We start from the raw sequence: 20189 nt of genomic DNA, 5'->3' as shown, positions 1-20189 counted from the left end.
GTTCCTCACATTCAATAACATTCATTGAAATCATTTCAGCCATTATTTTCTCCTTTTTTATGTAACATTTTTTTAAATGTAACAAATAGGGTAAAACCTAAAGAATACACTCTCTGTTCTCTGAAAGCTTCATTAAGAATTAATCACCCATTCATAAATGACTAATGAGGTATTTAGGAATGAAAATTAATTTGTGGTTCAGAAGTTTGGTATAGAGACTAATTATGAGAGGATGATGTGACGGCTATGTAAGGGTTAATTTTCATGCTCCATCTCACATGATTCATACTGAAAGAACTGCAAAATGCGGACATATTATTTAACCAGTTTTATTTAACATGAAATCAGGCTATAGAGTTAACTGCATCACACTCATCATTGAACAGATCATCAGTGTTGTCAGACATAATATTACTCGAGCCAAGTTAATCATAGTGATAATAATCATCAGTGTATAAGTGTTAGGACTTGTCGAGTGCAACATACAGAGAAGAAAAAAAAAAAAACTACCAAAAGCTGACAGAGGAAGAAGCGATCAGTAGAGGTGAGTGTTCTTCATAATTACTTTTATAATTATCCTCAATGTCAGAGTCCAAATTAAACAACCCCCGCCTCCTCACGCACACACGAAAACTTGAGGAACAGAATTACCCGGGCATACTAGCATACACTCAGATTTTTTTGATCATTTTTTGATGATTCTCTATCATGATTTAACTTGTGTCATATGTAAAATGGCAAATAAATAAGGTACTGTATGACGAAAACATTTATCCTTGTGGCCTGCTTGAGGAGGAGTCGGGGGTTAATTTGGAGCTCCGGGGCCCTCTTTAGCTGCCGTTCAATCCTAACGGAGCTTAATCATGGGGCCCTTTCTCCAGCATCAATAAACATTCAGCCAAAATAACACGAGATAACCTCCACATATCAAGTCCTGACAAAAATATATGTGCCTGGTTATACAAGTCACCGTTTAAACTTACTACTGTAGTTTGTTCGTACCCGTCTATTCTCTTACAGCAGAGACTGGTCATCTAGAGAGGTATTGAGTAACTATAAGCTTCTGAGGAAATACAGAAAAAACAAGCCCTTCAGTGTGTCCAAACATGCAGATAGGAATGTTGTGACATTTAACAGCTACACTGTTCTTCGATCATCAGAAAATGGAAAGTTTATTCCATGCCACGTCATCTCAACCCAATTTATCAATAGTTAGCTTAATGCTGAAAAATCAGAGGCCTCTGGATAACTTATTGAATTTTGCCCGTTCAGGCTATTATGCGTAATAACAACATAAATAAGATATAAATATCTCTGGCTCCAGGCCAGGTTTAACAACTGGAATAACATTTTTTTTGTTGCGTTTTTGCCTCTGATCCCAATACTGAGTGAACAGATGGTGCCGTCATAGTGTTTAGATGATTTACGTTCAGAAAAGTGTCCCTTCCCTTAAATTTGAAGGCTTTGGTCAAATTCACCACCATCATCTTTCAAAAGAATAATTCAAAGTGCTCTGTGCCACACTTTTCCACTGCATAGCATACTGTACTGCACAGTTTCCAGCCACAGGGTCTGCTTTAACAAAACTCAGATGCCCCAAAAAGTTAAAGAAACTAAGTCTAGAGTATTTACAAGGCATATAACTCCCACAACACCCTTGAGTGTTACAAGTGCGAGAACTGCAGTCCATCTCTGTTTGGATTTACCACAAGTGTCAGTTAAGTTGTACATCACAGAAAAGTATGCAAACTTTCACACACTTTGCTTCGATTTCGTACATTTCTGAGCACTTATTGTGTTGTCGTACACAGCGAACACGACGAAAAAAAACATCCTACGCGGGTTAAGACAAATGCTAGGATTGAGCTGCGACTACTCTCCGAGCCAGAGAGTAGAGTTGAGATCGCAGTAAGCGGCTAACATCTCTACGACAGACACACTGGGTTTGGAGGACGGCGTGCAGCAGTGTATGCTGGTGTGGGGGGGGGGGGGGGGGGAGCACCCGCCATCCGGTCAGGAAGAGATGAAAGGAAAGATGAGGACTTCCCTAGATGTGAACGTTGTGTATGTTCAGAAACACGTTGACATCTGAATGGCAGGAAATGGAGAAAGATGGAATGAAATGGCAGCTCAACCCAGCCGCCTGCGTTTGGAATGACTAGAGGATGATATGTAAGGAAGCTTGGAGTGTCAGGTTCATCACCGTCCTTCATGGTCTGTCCACACTGATAAATGCAGCCATTTTCTCTCTCTCTCTCCCTCTTTCTGCTTCTTCTTCCACTCTCTGTATTGCTCTGCATGAACATGAATAGATGTAAATGTTCTGGCTGCATGACAGGCTGGCAGGTAAAGTGAGTTGACTTGAGAACAGTCCATCCGCGCTGTTTCTGTTTCTTTTTAAGTCTCTGGGTTGGGCGTGGCCAGCAGTGGCACGTTGTCCCTCCTCCTCCTGCCCAGCGGGGGGCGTCTGTACTGCTCCCCGTCGGCCAGCGTCTGGGGCAGCGGCTTCCTCTTGCTCTCGGGCAGCAGCAGGATGGAGAGCACGGCCAGCAGGGCCAGAGAGGAATAGACAACGTGGTGCAGGAAGTAGCCATAGTGGTTCCTCAGGTCCATGAGCGGGGAGCTGAGGCGGCCCACGCAGCCCAGAGCGAGCACAGCGCCCACACCAGTGCCCCTGCAGACACACACAAACTTAGTTTTCAGTTGACATGTACAACAAAGATAATGTGCTTCTACTTTCAGACTCAGTTTTAACATCCATTCATTTCTGTATGGATGCTTTTCAGTGTTTTATTAATTCAAAGTAAAATAGCATCCACAGAGTTGATCTTATTTTAATGATTTAATAAAATGTGTATAAAAAGTGCAAAAATGTTAAAGCTGCTATTTTTGCCTATTTTTGCCCTGTTGTTCATATAGCAAAGTCTGTATTTCTTTAAAGGAATAGTTCCTCATTTTGAAGGCTGGATGAGAAGATTGATACCACTCTCATGTCAGTCTCTTAAATATAAAGCTACAGCCAGGAGGCAGTTAGCTTAGCTTAGCATAAAGAATGGAAACAGATAAAAAGATAATAAGATCCACTTACCAGCACCTCAAAGCTGACTAATCGACATGTTTGTTTAATCTGTACAAAAACCAATTGGTAAAAACAACATAACAATATATAACATGTTCATTAGTGAGCTTTAGAGGTGCTAGGCTCTTTTTTTTACCTTTGGACAGAGCCAACTGTCTCCCCTGTATCCAGTCTTTATGCTAAGCTAAGCTAATCACTTCCTGGCTGCAGCTTTTAATTTACTAAACAGACATGAAGGTAATGTCAATCTTTTCATCTAACTCTCATGTGGAACTATAACAAGTATGTATTAACATTTATTTAGGAATTTTCAGGTCGTGCACAGTACTGTAAATGACCTGTAATTTGCTAAACTTGAGACATTTCATCCCCTCATTTTCAAAAGAACAAATGTCCAGCTGTTATATAATTTAAAGAGTGATACTAGTTCATCAGGATTTTTTTAGATGTCAGAAAACTTCTCTTCATTACTAATAGATATCAGTGGAAATTTCCTCTCTACTCCCTCACGATTTACTGCATTTTTTATGTTCTGATTCATTCCTGCAGCATTTCAGTGTTGAGCACGCTCTCTCTGACAGAAGAAATATTCAGTATTAACATCTTCTACATCTTAATACAGCTTTCAAAAAACGTGTCGACTTGCACAGTGTGTCTGTGTTATCCTACCTGATGATGGTGGGCATGATCTCTGCTGTGAAGAGGATGCAGAGGGAGGCGGTGGCCTGGGAGGAGAAGAGACCCAGCACTGAGAAGACAGTGATGGCCGTCTCACTGAGATCTAGAGAGATGAAACAGGGAGGGAGACGCTCTAGTGAAGATTTGGCTCAGAATTTTTATCATTCATTTTCAGATGATAAATCATCTGTTGATTTGAAGATACAAATATCAGCCTACCTACTCTTTTCCCTAAAACTTTCCCACACTTCTTTCACTAACAGTAGACACAAAGAACAAGTGGAGGTCACCGCCAGTGCTACTGCCCCCTCAGCCTTTGATGCATGATTAAAGCACAGCGCCAGACACAGCGTTGACTTTGCTGCCACTGCAGTGTCCTACATAAACTGAGAAGTCGTACTGCTTTTCAGCCACAAGGGGGAGACTGAGACTCAGGCAATGATGGATGTGTGTTTCTACACTACACTGTAGAAAAAACAAAAGGCACCTAGAACGTTATTTTTTCATGAAGAACTGGCCGGTTTGCTTTTAATCTACTTCATTATGTATGAAGCCAAGTAAGTGGTGACTGGACCATCTAGTATGACCCAAGATTTGAGGTCAGCCTCATATTAACTAACTTGTACCTTCATTCCAGTTAAGATTTAAAAAACTAAGGCCTTTAATCCTTATACAAGCCTCACATAATGCATGGTTAACCACAGGGGGGTGATTTCCTGGGAGATGTGTCCACCTTGTTGGCAAAAACTATTAATAGATTTCCTCACTTATTGGAGAAGTTGGAGAAAACAATATCCTGTGAACTAAAGCCCACTTACACTCCATGAGTCCCAGGAGGATTAAAGAGGCCAGGCCCGTCATCGTCATGGAGAGGAGCAGAATGCCACGGCGGCCGCACCTGTCTACGGTCGCCCAGAGCAACAGCCAGGCGCCGCCCCCTGCACAAACAGACAGCAGGTAGGTCCAATAGAAGCTGGGGGCAGTGCCTCTGACGTCACCTCGGAAAGAGCTATAACAGTGACTAATGCCGTGAGAGATGAATCTGAGGGAAGAAGGACACAAATACAGACACACACAGTCAGCATTCATGTATTTCCACACAGGTTTTAAATAGAAAAGTGTCTCAGAGTGGAAGAAAACATAAGAATCAGTGAGCAAAGGTGAATGTCAAAACACTTTCCGAATGAAATATGAGACTGCAGCAGCTGCCACGGCCTGTAACTAAAGCACTACATAAATGGAAAGGACTGGCTCCAAACTGCAGCGTTGCTAAATGAATGTCAGGAGTATAGGATGACTTACGAGGTGAAGCCGAGCACACACATGTTCTTCCAGATGTTCCTGCTGTGGAAGAGCTCGGGGAAGGACAAGTGGGGGCGAGAGGAGGGGGCCGGTTCTGAGTCCAGCTCTGCAGACACCGGACAGGACAAACAGGGTTTCTCTTTAAATCGACAGTTCAGCAAGACAGAGAATGATGATCTGACCTGGTTTCTCATTTGATCAATAGCTCACTGTCATTTTATTTTCTAATATGAAAAGAGCCTTGTGCAGGAGCACACAAGTTCAATTAATGTTGTTACATTTCCTGCTGCTCATATAAGGGTCAAAAGTTATTTAATAGCCCACCAAGAATACTGTAGCTATACCAGGCTTATTAGCAATATTATTTATAAATGATTTAGCATTTATAAGCAGTATATAAACAATCAATAAATTATTTATAACACGTGATATTTTTAAAACAAATTAATCCACTGACACTGAAGGTAAAAGTTAAAAGCTCTGTGGGAAATCTAGTAAGTGAACCTTGAGTTTTTTGTCAAACTACTGTTTCCAAGTTCAACAATGAACCTTCGAGCTACACGTCTTCATGAGTTTTGAGCACATTTCTGAACAGTTTTAAACCCCCCTGTTAATGTTTCCTATATATGTGTGTGATAGTTAATAAAAGTGTCATAACAGTGTTAAGTTTTGTTTGTGTGTAATCATGTCATTACATGTGATTACAGCTATCTGTGGTGTCCTTTATGTTCAGATCTGAATTTTATACCTTAATTTTAACATTTGATTTTGACCAGGCATATTTGAGCAACCAGAGTTTTTGACTTGACTTGAATTAATCTGAATTGAGCTTATTGAAATAAAGCAACTTGAACAGAACTTTTGAATATTAGGCACGTAAATTTTCTATTTGAATGTAAAAACCCTAAATTAAATATATATTGGAAATAAAGTTTTTGAAATAGCACACCCTGAAAGTGACTATTGACAATTTCACAAAGTGAAATTCAGACCACATAAATTCAGAAAGATGTTTTTCAAAGTCAAATATTTCAGTGCAATAAATTCTGCAGTATTTAAATTTAAATAATAAGTATTCAGTAGTCATCAAATTTCAACATTAAGGTGCAATATGTAAGAACTGTTGAATTCATATTTCACACTCCAAACCAACTGGGGGCAGCATATCACCAGAAAGTTGAGGTGTCCGCCAAATCAATAGTGCATTATCAGTGCTCTGCTCTTAGCTAGCAAACTAGGTAACTAGGACTTTGACTAAGTATGATAGCAATATCAATTCAGTGCTAACGTTGAGCTAACATTTGCTTGAATAAATATAACCCATGGACATATAAAGAGAACTGGATACAGCGTCTGAGGCGGGGCCCCGTTCATTCCTATGAAAGTTGCTCAGTGGCGTATGAAGCCAGACAAATTCCACTTCCTGGTATAAAATTGCCCAGATCTTCCGCATAGCTTCCACATCTGAGCGGCACATAGAGCAAGCACACTAGCATTTCATTTAAGCCCGCCTCCCAACCACATAAGCACCAGAGATTTCCGCCAGAAGAGCCAGCTAACTTCCAGTTTAGCTCTCTGCTATCCTGAAAGGGGATAAAATAATTCAATGGTGTGGCTTTTCTAGACTTTCCAAATGTTATCGGACTGAATGAATCAAATTCTGATGGGGTTGTGATGCTTAAAAAAATGTTTCCACTGTTTTACAGCCACTCCTTTTCCCATGATTGTGCACCGGAAAAATACTCTCTGGGCCAGTGTGGATCACGTGTCGGACCTGGAAGCTGTAATTGCACGGTTTGGCTACTATGTCAAATTGGCTTCAAAGCCCAGCGCTGTTTCTGGGGGCTTGAACTTATCTAAAAGAGGAAGTGCTACTTCTTCTTCCTCTCATGTTGGACTGAGGGCAGACTGGATGCTACATTGACTCACTATTGCCCCTTGAGGTACAAAGTGGTATTACAAGACAGTACGGACCAGGGCTAGCTGGTTAGCATGCTAAATTCAATAGATATCTCTGCAACACAATACATAGACCTACTTGATCACCAAAACTGTTAGTTCTTCACATTCTGTTGATAATTTTAGTTCATTTTTGAGTGTTTTAAACTGAAATTCATACATAATTCTTACACATTGCACCTTTGAGTATTCAGTAGTCATTAAATTTAAAAATTTGGTTGCTGATATAATTCATATTATTATGGCAATGATTTGCTTCCATAGAAATACTGATAAATAATAGAGGCAAGGATATAAAACCAGAGGTTTCTACAACATCGACATTTGTAAGGGTTGCTTTAAATTTTCATGTTCAGTGGAGAGAATTAAAATGAATCTAAACTCAGTTTTACTAAATATGCACCAGGAGTTTAACTTGTCTTCACAGAAGGTGCACAATCAATATAGTGAGGTTTGTTTGATTTCCAAAGATGCTGCACATTTTGTAGCAGCAGGTCATTAAGCTCCATTATAATTTAATTGATGGAGTCCCTATGTGCCTTTAATAAATCATTAATTATAACTGAGTGTTATTATCTGCTCTTGGTGGTGATGCATGATAGTAACTCATGTTTTCAAATGTACTGTAATAAGTAACACATAAATAATGCAGCCTTCATAAACTGAATGTCCATTCAGTGATGCAAAAAAACGTGAGCTGCTCTCATTTTGAGGGAGGGAATGAGAATCTGATCTGTTACTGTGAAGCTACACACACCTGTGAAGCTCTCATCATCCCTCACATCTCTGTTGGAGTTTCTTCTCTCTGTGAAGGAGTTCATGTCCCCAGATCGCTCTGACAGAAGGAGCCAGCGTGGAGACTCTGGAAATACCCCAGGAATGCTGCAGGAGAGCAAAGACACAACATAAGTCCAGCTCACTCTTTGATCTTTGCTGACCTTTACCCGGCACCAGAACTATTTAGAAGTATTATATTTTTTGCCTGTGACCCAGATTTGCTCCTTTTGCTTGGAAAATAACCAACGTGGGCCACAAAGTATCAGAACTCTTTATTTCTTAATCCATCTTTTCTTTGAATCTTATTAAAACCTGCAATTCATTGCCAGTAATCTTACTTTAATCTCTGTTAATTTGGTTTTGAAACTTTAATGAAGGCTTATCTTGTAATAAAAGTCTTAGAGGGACTGAGGACCCTAAACAAAGTACAGTTGTATGCAAAGTTTGGGTACGCTTTGACAAATAACATATTTCGGTGACTTTTTAATTGAAAATATTTAAACACAGTCTTTCTTGGACATGGAACATAAAACATAATAGTTTCAGCAAACATTAATACATAGTTAGTTTTTACGTCATAAATTAATCAAAATTTTAAAAATAAAATTAAATAAAAACATCATTGTGGCATGTGCAAACGTTTGGCCATCTGAAGTCTCAGATTCTTTTTACAAGATCTCAGACTTTAATCAGCTCGTTAGGCCTGAGACATGTCAACAGTTGTCATTAGGAAATGTCAGCTGATGCCAATTTCAAAGCTTTACAAATACTCTGACTCTTCAAACCTTGTACGAAAACACTCAGGAATCATGGGTTCCTCTAAGCAGCTGTGTAAAACTCTGACAATGAAAGTTATTGATGCCCACAACGCAGCCTGCAATTTCCACAGTAAGAAATGCAATTACAAGATGGCAGTTACGGAAACTGTGGAGGTCAAGATGAGATCTGACTGGCAGACCAAGAACACTCTCGGAGAGAACTGCTTGTATGCTGGTCAGAAAGGCAAATCAAAATCCCTATTTGACTGCAAAAAACCTGCAGGAAGATTTAGTAGACGCAGGAGTGGTGGTGCACTGTTCCACTGTGGAGCGATGCTTGCACAAACAAGACCTTCATGGAAGAGTCAGTAGAAGAAAACCTTACCTGTGTCCTCATCATAAAATCCAACGTCAGAAGTATGCAAGGGAACATCTACAGAAGCCTGATGCATTTTGGACACAAGTGCTGTGGACCAATGAAGTTAAAATAGAATCTTTGGCCACAATCAGCACTGGTATTTTTGGAGAAAACAAGGAGCAGCATTTCATGGAAAGAACACCTTGCCAACTGTTAAGCATGGAGATGGATCCATCATGCTTCGGGGTCGTGTTGCAGTCAGTGGCACAGCAAACATCACACGGGTGGAGGGAAGAATGGATTTTACAAACATCACACTGTGTGTAAAAAAGCTGAAGCTGAAAAGAGGAAGGCTTCTACAACAGGATAATGATCCTAAACATACCTCAAAATCCACCACGGACTACCTCAAGAGACGCAAGCTGAAGGTTTTGGAAGGACCCTCACTGTCCCCTGACTTAAACATAACTGAAAATCTGTGCTTAGATTTTAAAAGAGCTGTGCATGAAAGACAGCCAAAGAATATTGCAGAACTAGAAGCCTTTTGTAAGGTTTGCAAGGTATTGACTATGTAGGGTTCCCACACTTTTGCACATACCACAATGTTTTTATTTATTTATTTGTTCAATTTATGACATAAAAAGTATCTATGCATTAATGTTTGCTGAAAATACTGTGTTTTATGTTCCATATTTTAGAGTGTTTACACCTTTTCAATTAAAAAATCACCAATATGTTATTTGTCAAGTGGTGCCCAAACTTTTGCATACAACTGTAGCTCTAATGCATTCTGACATGAGCTAAAAGGCTCAGTGTGACGAGGGGAATGGAATCAATACAATCCAGCAAAGCTTTCAGCAAGTCAGTTGGCATCAAGACACTTTATCAAATGACAATCAGGTTCTATCACCTCTCGTCTTTACTCTGCAGTTTCTCATAAAATAACCAACAAATGTGCTCGACAACAAATATCTAAATGCAAAAAGAAAATTCTAATTATTTAATGATGATATCTTAGAATCCAGAAACATGGAGCATGGAAGCAAATACACACAGACTCGTACCCGTAGCTGAGGAAGAGGGTTAGCGGTGCGGAGCCGGCTCCCAGCAGGCCCCTCCAGGACTGGCAGCCGAGAGCCACGGCCAGCAGCAGCAGTTCCCCGGCTACAGTCATCAGTCCGGCCAGCATGGTGACCACCAGCCTCAGAGACGGCTCACACAGCTCCAGGCCTGACAAGATAAACACAACATCCATCCTATCAACATATAACTTTTCCCTCTGTCAGGTCACACGGTGCATATTTTAAATGTTCAAATACTCACGGGTGATGTACAGAGTGAGGTAGACTCCCGCACTGGCAGCCGCCAGACAGAAACGCATGACGATGAAGATGGAGGGGTACGGAGAGACACACACCAGCACCCCAAACACCACTGACAGGGTCAGAGAGGTCAGCAGAGTCTTGGACCGACCCAGCCTGCAGGGAAACAGAGATGTATACTGAAAACAGGACCTGGCCAACAACTCACTGAACCTTTACTATAAATATGACAAAAGAAGAAAAGTGCACCGAATCATGTATGTTTTCTAGTAGATACAAGTTTTTAAAACAACTACTGTGACTTACTGACAGATATGATTTGGATGTTGTTGATCTTTCACCCGATTTATTATCAAAACCAAAAAATATTTAGATTTGATTCATTTTTATCATAAAAAACAAATTAGCAACACACAAAAACATGATGTACATCAGCAATGAAATGTAATGAAAGTTCTGATAGAGCAAAAGCAAAGACACTACTTCACATGTTTGAATATTAACAGGAAGAGGACGAGGGCACAAAACAGGATCTACTGAACATATACTGTACGGAGTTTAGAGCCACAATGTGACTTCTAGACTTTTACAACATAATTTCATGAAGTTTTACTGTTGCCTCCACATTCACAGTCTCATATTATTAATTAAACGTCTTGTTCCGCTGCTGAAAAGCTAATTCTGACCAAATCAGAAATAAAATCAAATAAAAAGTTTACTCAAAACAAAATTAAGACAATTTACGGCCTGATTTCATTTCCATATTAAGATTAACCTGCAGATGCCCGGTTCGACAGAAATGACATCATCTGAATGTATCGAAACTTTCAAAAAGAAATGTTTCAGTCTTAATTCCACAAAGACAGAAACATAAAATTTATCTTCAAAGCCGCTCTGAAGCGTAACTGATCTAAATATGATGATTAGCTAATTCTCAGCTGCTTTCATCCGTTTTGCCTCCAACCTGCAGATTAGCGCTCTTCCCTTTTTTTCTTTGCATGTTCCCAGGAGGCGGCATTAATTCACTCGTCTTAACAAACAGATGCTATGCTCAATTGGTCAGCAAATTAATGAAGGCTGTTAGCTGATTAAGTTGGCATCATCTCCCTCACAATTCCCCCCAAAAACTACCGCTTCCCCTGTGCGATTTTCAATCTGACAACACAGCAGACACAGGCGGGATCCATTATGTCAATTATCTGTGGTGCTCGGGGTGTGCCTGATGCAGACTGTGCAGAGCTTGAGGCCCTGAACTCCAAGATCCTGTGTAATAAAGCTTGCAAATGTAGAAAGATTTACATTAACTATCCCTCGCTGGTTGTGTGTGGAGGAGACTTGAGGTTTTGTGATATATTCTTATGTTTGTCTGTTGCAAACAGCAGTATTTCTCATACAAAATGATTTCTTACTGTGATAGAGAGCCTTCCGACACTTGATACTAAATCTCTCTTCCTTTCAGCATGTGGCCATATGCTGTTTACTGATAGAGGAACCACTGGCAGGCACAGTAAATCTATGGCTAATTTCATTTGAACATTAACAGCTAGGATACTTTTTGTACTTTGTGTGTGTGTGTGTGTGTGTGTGTGTGTGTGTGCATGTGAGGTAATGAAACTGCAAAGTCAGAACAACAGACTGAAAAATGAGGAACAACGTTATTTTATGTGAAACACAGTTATGTTCACACAGACGGACTTTTACCAAAACATGCTTACAAATCTGTGTGTGTGTGTGTGTGTGTGTGTGTGTGTGTGTGTGTGTGTGTGTGTGTGCGCGCGCCCTGCGTAACAAACAGAAAGACCACATACAAATTTTCCACATTGACACAGTAACCTATTAACAGAACCTCTTCTTCTCCTCCTTCTGTAGGTTTAGTGTGTGTGTGTGTGTGTGTGTGTGTGAATACGAGTGAATATTACCTGTCAGCGGTGTAGCCCAGGCCAAGACAACCGGTCAGCACGCCCAGGATGAAACACACCTCCTCCACCGGGACCAGCCAGTACTGACCACACACCAGATCCCACTGGACAGCACAGACACAAGATGGAGAGAGAGGAGGAGAGTTACTGTCTGTTTAATACGTGTACATGTTAGACAACAGACAGGATGGGTGAAGGGAGGGAGAGGTTGAAACAAAGCAGAGACCTAACTGACAAAATCCAGATGTGCACCTGCTGGCTTAATATTTTAATACCACTTAAACCAACCCAAACTTTTACAATCATTTCTGACCCCAGAGCTGAAAATGACATGACAGCAGTTTGGATAAAAAGGGCTCAACACACTGCAGATCAAATCTGACTTATTTAACTAACATGCAACTAAAGTTCTGCTTTTATGTGATTTTATTTAGTTTTTATTCCCCAATGTATTCTTCCTACTTTTTGTTTAGGCCTACGTGTCTTAAGTTATTATATCATTTATAACACTTTGTAGACTCTGTTTACCCTAAAATGACTGAATTATAGTCTATATGGTAAACTGGTTAATTGTCAGAGAAACCATTAATGAAACTGGCCTACAGAGAGAATTTACACCTGGATGTGAAGGCCTATTTCTGTGTCAGACAAGAGGAAACTCTTTGCTCTTTTACTTTAGGTGCAGAGCTGGGACAAAGTATCAATTCATCTGTTAATCTATTATTTCCTCAGTTGATTGATCGGTCTATAAAATGTCAGGAAATGGTGAAAAACGTTAATCGCTGTTTTCCAAAACCCAAGATGCAACCTAAAGTGTCTTGTTTTGTCCCAACAAATAGTCCACAACCCGAAGATACCCAATTTACTATCATAGAGGATTAAAGATACCAATATTCACATTTAAGAAGCTGGAATAAGAGAATTTGGGCCTTTTATCTTGTGATAGTCGCTGATCATCTCAGATTTAAGGTCAGCGCAGAGAAATTTTCCTCCTTCAGCAGATCAATGTGAAAACAGCTTGAGTGTCAAACTCTGCACATGCATCATTCTTCACAGTGAAACTCAAACATCCAAGTGAAGTCATAATAAGCAAAACACATTTTTGAGTAGAGGAGGACTTAAACTATTTCCTAAGTCCTGTTTCGACCAAATACTAATGTTTGCAACCTCAAAATGCAGACAGAACTCATGCAGGTCCAGTAGAAAAGGGTTCATGATGCTGAAATGTGATAAAAGTGAGCATGGATCCCACCTGCAGTTTAAATATAATATAACCTAAATAATATAATATAGTATAAATACAATATATACAAGTTTACACATGAGGTATTAAAATGTTATTCCAGCAAATTCCTTCTTTTCTCAAAAGTATCTCAATAAAATCTGTTTATGGTTCTTCCTGGGTTTAACTGGCTCTCCATGTGGATCATTTCTGTCTGATCAATAATTATGAGTACAGTCTCAGGTGTAAACATAGCTGGATCATAGGCTGAGAGACTGATGCAGTCTAAATCCTTCAGGACCCATTAAACAGGAAGCTGTAACCACATCATATCACTGTATGTGTGGTCGTGGCAGTCAGAGGACAGTTGGTGCATTACAGTGAGTATTAGTAGTACACAGTGGTATCAGTATTAGTAGTGAACAGTAGTAACGGTGGTATTATACAAAAAGGACAATCTGGTCACATGCATTTACTTTGTGCAAAAACAGTACAGCCACATGGAAAGTCAGCACTTCTGTTGATAAAAACAGATATCTGCTCTCAGATCTGAATTTTAATCACATTAAGCCGACCCACTGATTTGCATTAACAGCTGAGCTCTGCTAACGTCGCTGTCGGCTCACCGCTGAAAGTGGAATGATTTTAATGATCTAGAGAGGGAGAGGGAGAGCAGAGGGCCGCTGATAAAAAAAAAAGGCCTCGCATAATTGCAGCTCGTGCGCAGAAACATAAAAGCTTGTCACATAATATCAGTCATCCTGTTGCTGAGACACAGAGCCACAACCCTGCGCACTCGCCGGGTAAAGGGCAGCATAGCAGCTAGTAGCGCTCATACGGGTGGAATGCTTTGGACAACAGGAGGGAGGAAAATGCACACAAACGAGTTTGTAAACTCCCCAGACTGGTTTTGTGAATGAGGATAAGGCACCAGCAGATTTGAGCTTTCTGGAGGGAATGAAACCTGCATCCATTTGCTTTTTTTTTTTTTTTTTTTTTTACATTTCTGGCTCCATTTGAATAGAAAGGGGCGTCTTGCTGCCACTGTGTGATGAACTTCACTAATTCATAACAGACACTCAGACGAGATGAGCTTCAGATGAAAGCTGTGTTGAAGATGTTTTAGGATGACGATGTTTCTGCTGGTGAAAAGCAGAAGCGTGACCCTCAGATGGACAGGCTAGTTATTGATCAGCAGCAGAGGCGGAGCTGACCAGAGTCCTCCCTGCTTCCTGCTCACCAGACTGCCAGCTCAGCAAAGCAGCACTGGAGGAAGAGATCATCATGACAGCAAAAAAATACTGAGCTGAACCTGATTTAAGAGCCAAATTATGTCAATCTTTGTCTCCTTGTCACTCTCACTATGTGAACTAAGGGACGAAGGAATCTGTACTTACTTACTGTACGTCTATACAAATGTATTTGGGAACAGGCTCCTGTTAAATGCTTCCCTTGGCAGTGTTTCTGTATCTTCAGCTCACTGCACTGGTGTGGGTGGATAACCAGTGAACTGTCCTAATGCCATGGACTGAAGGGTTGGGTGTGGCTCCCACATCACTAGGCACAGAAATGAAAACAGACACGCAGACCACAGAGAAACCAGCCAGAGTGGAAAGCTGTGTGCAGCTGGCAAGACTCTGTGAAAAGACATTTAGTCTTAACAAGAGCAAAGGTCTCACAGTGAAATCCAACAACTATGTTTTTTCCCACGATCGTCAGCGCTGACCGTGCTAATCCAAATGCACATGCGCAGTTTTTCTATTCTATACATAATCTGAGAACATATAAGAGTCAGAGGCAGCTTTTTCCTTCAGCTTGAAATCTGAGAATCAGATCTACATCTCTAATTTCCTCTCCACTGATAGATAATCTGGTATACTGGATTTAGGTGTCTAATTCTGAGTATAAGAGAAAAAAAAACGACTTACAATTGTAGATACAATTGTTGACTTTTCAAACCTGTCAATATCCCGGATGTTTCAGGTTTTCCAAGAGACACAATGCTATTTAAAGGAATGATACTATCATGTAACACTACACTGAACGCATCACTGCTTGTATTCACAATATATATCTTCTGCTGCTTTTTTATCGAGTGATCAGAAGTCAGCTACAGTTAAAAGGTTAGAGATAAGGTCCTGGAGGTTTAAATCCTCACAACAGTTAGACAAATAACTGATGTTCCCTAAACCTTCTTTTGATTATTGTGTTGCCCTCAAGCAAGGCACTATATGTGTGTTTTTTTCATGTTTTATCTCACAGTTGTGTAGCTCTTTTAAGATTCATTCTGTACCCTGGTTTCTATTAAATTTGGTACCTACTCTTTCTCTTATTAGTAATCTGGTTGTAATAAGGGACTGTTCCACTGTAGTGACGTTTCTGACCTCTGACATTTCACACATGTCTCAAATATCTCTGAAATCTCTCAGTGACGCAGGTTAAATCTGCATTTCTGAGCGGGTCAACAATCCTCCTCCCAAACATGGTTGAACGCAGGTCTAACAGCGCAGGGCAAAGATGTATTTGTCTTAAGCTCAGGAATTTCATTTAACGACTCCCTGACATGTGAAACAAACAGAGAAAAGTGAAGAGACACAAAATGAGTGGGTGAGCATGTGACACTAGACTAAACTAAAACATACATATATATAATTTATTTTTTTGCAAATGAACAATGTGTAATTCTATGTAACTTTGTGGTTTAGAAGTCGTGCGTACGGATCCACAGCATCAGATTGTGGCAGCCGTCTCATAGGAATAACTCACATGTATGCAGGTGCCACACACATTCATGAACCCACATAAAACAGGAGGTTTGAGTATAAAATGGTATCAGAGGCTCTGATGTTGAAGATTTCCTGAAAGTCAACTAAACGCTACGATTTAGGATTTATTACAAGTGCAAGTGGAATTTATTTGCATTGCAAAATGGATAAAAACCAGTGGCTACCTGGAAAGTTATCAGTTTTAATCTGTGTTTACTTTGGAAATGTATCAAAAGTCAACTAACATAAAAGCCTTTTAAAGTTAATGGGAATCAAAAATACTGTTTTGGTCCCTTAAGGCTCCAGTAGCCACCAGGGAAAAGACTTTTTGTCCAATGCATGGTTACAAATATGTGCAGCTGTATTAAAGTTTGGTGGGGCATTGCAAAAAGGGAGACTGCGTACTCAGCAAGAGCCTCGTGTGGATAAATACCGGATAAAAAAAGAAACACCATTTCAGCATTAAAAGGCCCTAAATCCACACATAAACAACATCGGTAGCCTTCCCACAGAAAGCTAAAACAATGAACCGGGCGAGGATCATAATTAAAGAGCTCAAGAGGCTCCCAGGCTGGAATTTACCTCAGTAACAATGTTGTTCCTCAGCCCTTCTGTGACATTGTAGTCCCAGCCGGCCTCGCAGTCCACCACAGCCGACTGGCTGCCGTTGACGTACTGCTTACACTGGGACAGGCCCCCGCTGTCCCCGGGCCGCTCCCCCTTCTCCCAGGGCAGGGAGGCGTTCAGCACCTCGGGCGACGGCAAGGGCCCCGGCAGGTGGCAGTGGTGGGGCGAGGAGAGGGTGATGAGGGGGTCGGAAGAGAGCAGGAAGGCCAGGAAGAGGTTGGGCAGGATGGAGAGAGCAATCAGGACCCTTTGCTTCTTCCTGCCCAGAGCCAGCACCATCACCTCACCCGTGGGCGGCAGCGAGGGCGGGGCGGGGAGGGAGGAAGAGGACGGCGCCGGAGAGGAGGGCACGGGGGAGGAAGGGAGGGATGGAGGTGGGGCAGGGCACGGGGAAGGGGAGACCAGAGGGGGCGAGTCTGGTGATGTCATGATGGAAGGGGTTAAAGGGGGAGGTTGTGGTGATGGTTGGTCCCCACGTAGAGGGGGAGAGATGTGGGAAATCTCTGTGGAAAAAAAAGAATTATACAGCATTTATTTTATAGTTCAAACACTCAATACAAGAATGATATATGGTGGCTAAATAAAAAAACTGCTAAAATGATTCCTGCATCATCAAAATGTATTATTATAATAGTTATTATTAGTATAAGGAATGACAAGAGATGAGGTTTCAAAAGAAGTATTTACAGACTTAACAAGTTTATTTATAAGTCGTGATAGCATTACTTTCCCTATTTAAATGTACATGATATAGATTAAATCAAATGTTTGTGAATAGAGGAGCTCCGGTGATTCAGCATTGCACTTTCATAACATTGGGGAACTCAAAAGAGGCAGATTATAAAAAGAACAGTGAAAATTGAAGCAAAAGTGAAAAAGATATCCTGACTTTTAGTCCCTTTATGGGTCAGGTCCTACATTTCCCAGAATGCAACTCAATAGCATCTTTCATTAGACTCTGTCTGTCTCCTAAATGCCCACTTCTTTCCAACTCCACCCTTCCAGTTTATAACGCAGGCTTTCTGTTATAATTTCACATAGACTTAAACCAAATTAACCCTGATGACATCACTATGACATCATCACGGTTATTTTTTACAACGTTGGAAAGCTCCGTCCAGCGCGACAGAAGACAACTGAATCACAGGCAGAGTAGCGCTCCTCCTGACGAGTAAACTGACGTTCATGTGTGAAGTTGGTGGAGCGCCCCTTTAAAGTTTAAACGCTCATTAATAACATATTAACTGTCTTAAGCCAAATCTAATGAAACATCTGTGGCTCGTTAGAAATCATACATCCAGGGAGCTGATGTTGCACATTGTTGGCCAGATGACTCAGCCATGTGGTGCTGCTGGACCACAGTCTGTGCGTAATTTTCACAGTGACACTAACGTGAAAGTTCACAGTAGCACGTGTGCAACACAATTCCAGAGGAAGAAGGCACACATTAGGTCATCTGACAGTGAGGCTACACTACTTTAAATACTGAGCAAAAATGTGTCAAATCATACCTACTGAACAAAAGACTACTGAGCAGGTATCAAACAGAAGCACATCGTTTACATAATCTCATTCTGTGCATCCATACCACAACTGAAACTGAAAACTTCTGTTAGAGGAGATGAACTCTGAAAGTAATAGATGCTCAAGTGCGGACACACTGGAGACATGTGTGTGATCTACACTAATAGATAAGCAAATCAACTCCAATGTGAAAATTTGCTGCTTTGCTTCATGTGAAAGTAAACTGAGTATCTTTGATTGAACAAAACAGGCTTTATGAAATTGTAATGAGCTTTTTTCACTATTTTCTGGTATTTTATGGACAAAACAATTAATTGATCATGAAAATAATCATTAGTTGTAGCTCCAATTCATACCAATTGATTTTTTATATAGTTGGTATTTTAAAAACGCTAATTTTTGTTTATAGCCTAATAATGAGCTTTCTAGGCCTTATAATGATCCCCAAGACCCCCAAGTTGTTACATATCAGGTCCTAAATTCACTATAAAAGAGACTCTAATTAAATGAAGATTTTTGTTGTTAGATATGACTCAACGTTTAACCATATTGTAGCCTTTAAAGGTGCATTGGGAGAAAGAAAAAATTCTAATAAAAGTACACAAATTAACTCAATAAACAACAGATGAGTACATAAAAAGCTCAAATGAAAAAAGTGAAATGATGGGTGTCTTCAGGGAAGAAGGGATGTTTGAAAAGCCCTGCACCTCTCTGTATTACAGGCTGCTCTATGTGTGTGTGTGTGTTTGTGCGTGTGTGTGTGCGTGTGTGTGTGTGTGTGTGTATGTGTGTGTGTGTTCCCAGTTGAGAGCTGGAATGTGAACAGCCTGTGCTTTTTCCTCAGCAGCCTCCTCTGTCGGTGCACATGCTGCTGCTCCTCCAGCAGCCAGTGTTGCTGTGTTTTCCTTTGCACAGGGCCAGGAAGTCTCCCAAAAAAAGGAATCCCACAGGGTTACATAAGAGCTTTTTACACGATGGGGGGGAAAGGACGTGGAGGGAATGTAACACACAGCGGGCAGACTGGCCTCTGTGGAAGTCCTCACACATTAAAAATAGGAAGGCAGCAGTGTGAGCAGAATAAAATACAATGTAGGGGGTGAGGAGACAAAGCTGCTATTATAATGTCTGCCTGGCTTTGAAACCAGATGTGTTACTTACCCCTTTAAAACACTGTTATATGTGTGCTGAGACTACTGCCCGTTGTCTCCTCCAAACATCCAAAACATTGCGCGGTGAGAGCAGACAGTAAGAGAGTACTTTCACCGCATTCACCGTATCTGCTCTGCGCCTCGATGCCAGTCTGCTTTGTCTGTTAGTCCAACATGAAGAGACATTTCTGTCCCGGAGAAGTGCTGCTGTCTGTCATAAACACCCCCAGCTGCTGCCTTTGACACACGCAAGGACACCGGACTACAGCGAACCCCTCCGCCACTTTGAGACGCGATGATGCCGGTCGGGGCTACACTCCTCTTCTTACCGTCGCTCCTCTGTAACGTTATTGTTTAGTCCAAGTTTCTGCCTGCCGACATTACACAAAATAATTAAATAACACATAATAGTCTCCGACATCATCTTAAAGGGAAACGCGTCGTCAGTCAGCCGGGCGCGGACAAAGAGCGGGTGGAAAGCTGCATTGGGAGAAACCTGTTTAAAGGGGCGAGCAGCTCCGCCGGCGGCGCCACACTTCGGGAAGAATCGGCTACACTCGGCAAAGCGACGAGATGTCAAAGATCGTGTACAAAGAACAGAGTAATCACTCAACAATAAATCCTTTCTTCCTTATTCATACGTGTATTTATTGGCTAATTCCAATAGGCCTACATTGATTTTTTTGCATTATTTATTTATTTATTTATCATATATAATTATCTTTATTTAATGCTTTCCATCATGAGGTTT

The 20189-nt window shown here is 40.9% G+C and overlaps 1 protein-coding gene across 1 annotated transcript; it reads right to left on the bottom strand.

Moving 5' to 3' along the window:
* Positions 1 to 313: 313 nt before the first annotated feature.
* Positions 314 to 19983, bottom strand: slc22a17 (solute carrier family 22 member 17). The gene is made up of 10 exons (XM_067577909.1): positions 19449 to 19983; positions 16722 to 17269; positions 12153 to 12256; positions 10235 to 10389; positions 9976 to 10141; positions 7776 to 7900; positions 5060 to 5165; positions 4576 to 4799; positions 3749 to 3860; positions 314 to 2674 (listed from the first exon to the last, which is right to left on the bottom strand). Exons 2-10 carry the CDS (start codon positions 17193 to 17195, stop codon positions 2398 to 2400), a joined length of 1743 nt encoding a protein of 580 aa, XP_067434010.1. The 5' UTR covers positions 17196 to 17269; positions 19449 to 19983; the 3' UTR covers positions 314 to 2397.
* Between the last annotated feature and the right edge of the window lie 206 nt (positions 19984 to 20189).

This window comes from Thunnus thynnus, chromosome 21 (assembly GCF_963924715.1).
Source record: "Thunnus thynnus chromosome 21, fThuThy2.1, whole genome shotgun sequence".
Lineage (NCBI taxonomy): Eukaryota > Metazoa > Chordata > Actinopteri > Scombriformes > Scombridae > Thunnus > Thunnus thynnus.
Note: the sequence above shows the minus strand (reverse complement) of the source record. Positions and strands in the feature narration are given on the sequence as shown.

Bases quoted from the DNA above. Each gene is read 5' to 3' on its own strand.
- slc22a17 (XM_067577909.1), bottom strand. From the start codon at position 17,195: ATGACATCACCAGACTCGCCCCCTCTGGTCTCCCCTTCCCCGTGCCCT. The intron at 12,257-16,721 runs GTAAATTCCAGC...TGTGCTGTCCAG, and splicing joins GGAACAACATTGTTACTGAG to TGGGATCTGGTGTGTGGTCA. The intron at 2,675-3,748 runs GTAGGATAACAC...GTGTGTCTGCAG, and splicing joins ATCATGCCCACCATCATCAG to GGGCACTGGTGTGGGCGCTG.